Source organism: Gopherus flavomarginatus, chromosome 4, assembly GCF_025201925.1.
Source record: "Gopherus flavomarginatus isolate rGopFla2 chromosome 4, rGopFla2.mat.asm, whole genome shotgun sequence".
NCBI classification, from domain to species: domain Eukaryota; kingdom Metazoa; phylum Chordata; order Testudines; family Testudinidae; genus Gopherus; species Gopherus flavomarginatus.
In genome coordinates, this window is record NC_066620.1 from 129,514,389 (window position 1) to 129,517,962 (window position 3,574).

The 3,574-nt window shown below is 52.4% G+C and overlaps 1 protein-coding gene across 1 annotated transcript; it reads right to left on the reverse strand.

Moving 5' to 3' along the window:
- Positions 1-941: 941 nt before the first annotated feature.
- On the reverse strand, positions 942-2,720 carry LOC127049287 (uncharacterized). Its single transcript, XM_050949916.1, has 2 exons — positions 2,536-2,720; positions 942-1,548 (listed from the first exon to the last, which is right to left on the reverse strand). Exons 1-2 carry the CDS (start codon positions 2,660-2,662, stop codon positions 1,019-1,021), a joined length of 657 nt encoding a protein of 218 aa, XP_050805873.1. The 5' UTR covers positions 2,663-2,720; the 3' UTR covers positions 942-1,018.
- Positions 2,721-3,574: the final 854 nt, after the last annotated feature.

Below are 3,574 nucleotides of genomic sequence, written 5' to 3' on the forward strand. Positions count from 1 at the left end.
GGTTATTGCAATCTGGAAGCTGGCAACTCCAGACACCTACTGATCGGTGGCAAACCAGTTTGGAGTGGGAAAGTCCACCGTTGGAATGGTGCTGATGCAAGTTTGCATAGCCATTAATCGCACCCTGCTAAGAAGAACTGTGACTCTGGGGAACGTGCAGGACATTGTGGATGGCTTTGCACAAATGGGTTTCCCTAACTGTGGAGGGGCAATAGATGGGACGCATATTCCTATTCTGTCACCACCCCACCTGGCATCAGAGTACGTTAATCGCAAGGGGTATTTCTCCGTGGTTCTGCAAGCGCTTGTGGATCACCGTGGGCGTTTCACTGACATTTACTCAAGATGGCCTGGAAAGGTGCATGATGCACCATCTTTCGGAACAGTGCCCTGTTCAGGAGGCTGAGGGCCGGGACTTTTTTCCCAGACCGCAAGATCACAGTAGGGGACGTCGAAATGCCCACTGTGATCCTTGGAGAGCCCGCTTACCCCTTAATGCCATGGCTAATGAAACCGTATACAGGGAAACTTGACAGGAGCAAGGACCAGTTCAACTACAGGCTGAGCCGGTGCAGAATGACTGTGGAGTGTGCTTTTGGCTGTTTGAAAGCCCGCTGGAGGTGTCTTTATGGGAAGTTAGATTTGGGGGAAAGCAGCATCTCCGCTATTATATCCGCGTGCTGTACCCTCCATAATATTTGTGAAGGGAAGGGTGAAAGATTCAGTGAGGAATGGACCTCCGAGGTTCAATGCCTAGAGGATGAATTTGCACAGTCAGAGAGCAGGGCTACTAGAGAGGCCCAGGAAAGGGCTTCAAGGATTAGGGATACCTTAAGGGAGCAATTTGATGCTGAGAGCCAACAGTAATGTTTGGTGCCTTTGCTGTGCTCCTTTCTACCTTGGGGTACAATATTTACCACTTCCTGCAATAATAAAACGTATTGTAAAAGCCAAAAAATCCTTTATTCAAAGTACAGTACATAAAAGGCCAGGGGGGTTAGGGTGGTGGACTGTACATTCAGAGGTTTGAATATGTCCTGTTTGGATTACTGTTCAATGTCTGCTGCACTTCAGGATTACTATGCTGTAGGGTAATGGGGGTGGAGTGCACAGGGTAAGAATTGTAGTTGTCAGGGCTGGTAGGTGATCGTACAGGTGTTGGGGGCAGCTGGGGGTAATAAGAAACTGGCTGCTGGAGAAAGGTGTTTTGTGCAAATACTGGGGAACAAGAAAGAGAGCTTTGGGAGGGGTGTGGATTACCACAGTACAGATCTGCCTGCATGGCTACGAGAGACTCGAAAGACTCAGTTTGGCGAGCCAGGAGGCTTATCATCTGCTTTGAGGTTTTTTTGGTAGCCAATTCCTTTCTCCTGCTTTCTGTTTGCCTCCACTCATACATTTTCTCTCTCCATTCCTGCGTCTTTCTACTTTCTCTGTTGTAGTGAATCATAACTGCTTTGATCAATTCTTCTTTTGATTTTCGTGGATTTTTTCTCAAGTTCTGCAAGCGACGTGATGCCAGTGATCCGGCTGCATTAGTCAAGGTCACTAAAAAAAACATAGATAGAAACATGTAATACACAGAGGCTACATTGTTTATTATCACACAGTGAAGGAGTTTTTAGACTTTTTGTAGCATCCTTCCCACATACCTAACATAACACAGACAGGCCAGGGAAGCGAAGGCATGGTGAGCAATGGGGTGAGTGTTTCTGTCCCGACTGCACCTGGGAGGGGGAATTGACCGATGGGTGACTGGGGTTTATCTGCACTGGGTACAGGAGGTAGCTGGTGTCCTGCACGGGGACAGTAGTGAACAGGAAGGTGGCGAGCTGCTGGCGGGGGGGGGGGGGGGGCGGTCCGCGTAACTGCCGGCCTGCTGGTGAGGGAGGGGGGGAAAATGCACAGCTGTGCTGGCTGCCTGCTGGGAAGCGGGGGGGAAGACTGGAGCACACCGCGGGGCTGGCTGCCTGCTGGGAAGGGGGGGGAGAGACCGGAGGGCACCGCGGGGCTGGCTGCCTGCCTGCTGGGAAGGAGGGGAGGAGACCGGAACGCACCGCGGGGCTGGCTACGTGCTGGAAGGGGGTGGGGAGACCTGAACGCACCACGGGGCTGGGGGGAGAACTGCGAACCTGGCGCCCTGCACTCAAGTATCCCTAAATTCTCAACAGGGTTTCCTACTGCCAGATATATCACTGCTGCGTGTTACCTGGGAAGAGAGGGAGGGTCTTCTACAGCAATGTGGATTCTGCCCTGGCCCCTATGCAGCTTGCCTGTGTGCAGCCATGGTCCCTCCACCCCTCGCTGCACAGTGGATCGGACGAGTTAGCCTGACCGGGACAAGGACCACGGTGGCTCTCCCTATAAACTTGCGAAAGCACATTGCGCACGCTCTGGCTGCAACTTTTCAAGAGATTACCGAGGCAGATTACAGAGACGTGATAGAGCAAATCAATGGGCTATTCCACGGTTAGGCATGCATACAGGCAGCCATAACCCAAACCCTCCTCTCCCAAAACATAAAAATCTGCTTACCCCGAGCACACTCCTCAGCTTCTTCCTCACCAGCAACTTCCAGCTGCTGCGACTGGCTAGCCTCCTCCTGGCTTGAGAAGAGCTCCTGGCTGCATGCCTCCTGGGACTCCGGGGTGTCTCCCTCCATGCCAGTAGCCTCACTGTCGGCTTCCTCTACACCCTCCCCCACTTCTCCCTGCTCTGAACTCTCCATCGTGCTCCTAGGATTGGCAGTGGGGTCACACCCAAGTATGGCATCCAGCTCCTTGTAAAAACGGCAGGTTGTGGGGGCAGCTCCTGAGCGGCGATTTCCCTCACGGGCTTTGCAGTAAGCACTCCTCAGCTCTTTTATTTTGACCCTGCACTGCAATGCGTCCCGTTCATGGCCCCTTCTCAGCAAGGACTGTGATATCTGCCCATAGGTATCATAATTTCTCCTTCTGGAGCGCAGCTGTGCTTGCACAGCCTCCTCTCCCCAAACACTTATGAGGTCCTGCAGCTCGGAATTGTTCCATGCTGGGGCTTGTCTGGGGCGTGGAGGCATGGTCGCTGATTGATTGAATGATTGATTGCACTCCACACCTGACTGAGCAAACAGGAAGGGGATTTTTAAAATTCCCGGGGCATTTAAAGGTGGGGTCAGCTGAGCCCAGGGCAGTGGAGTGTGCATGATTACCAGAGAGGCTTCTAAGGTATGTTGGATACCTCCTTATACCCCGGAGGTCAATAAAAGCGCTGGTGGGCGTCCACACTTGCTGACCAGCGCTGGATCACCAGCGCTGGAATCCCTACACCCGAGGCTCGACTGGGTGTACAGCCAGTGCTGCAACCAGGGAGTTGCAGCGTTGGCCGTGCTTTGCAAGTGTGGCCACATCCTAAGTTGCAGTGCTGTAACCTCCTCACCAGCGCTGCAACTCTCTAGTGTAGCCATGGCCTTACAGATGGACATTACCAGCCCACCTCTGAAAGAGATGACAAGCTACCAAGGCTACAATTGCACAGATCTTTGTCTGCTATAGTGATTATTTTAATGGAAGAAAGTTAATGGAACACTGAGTAG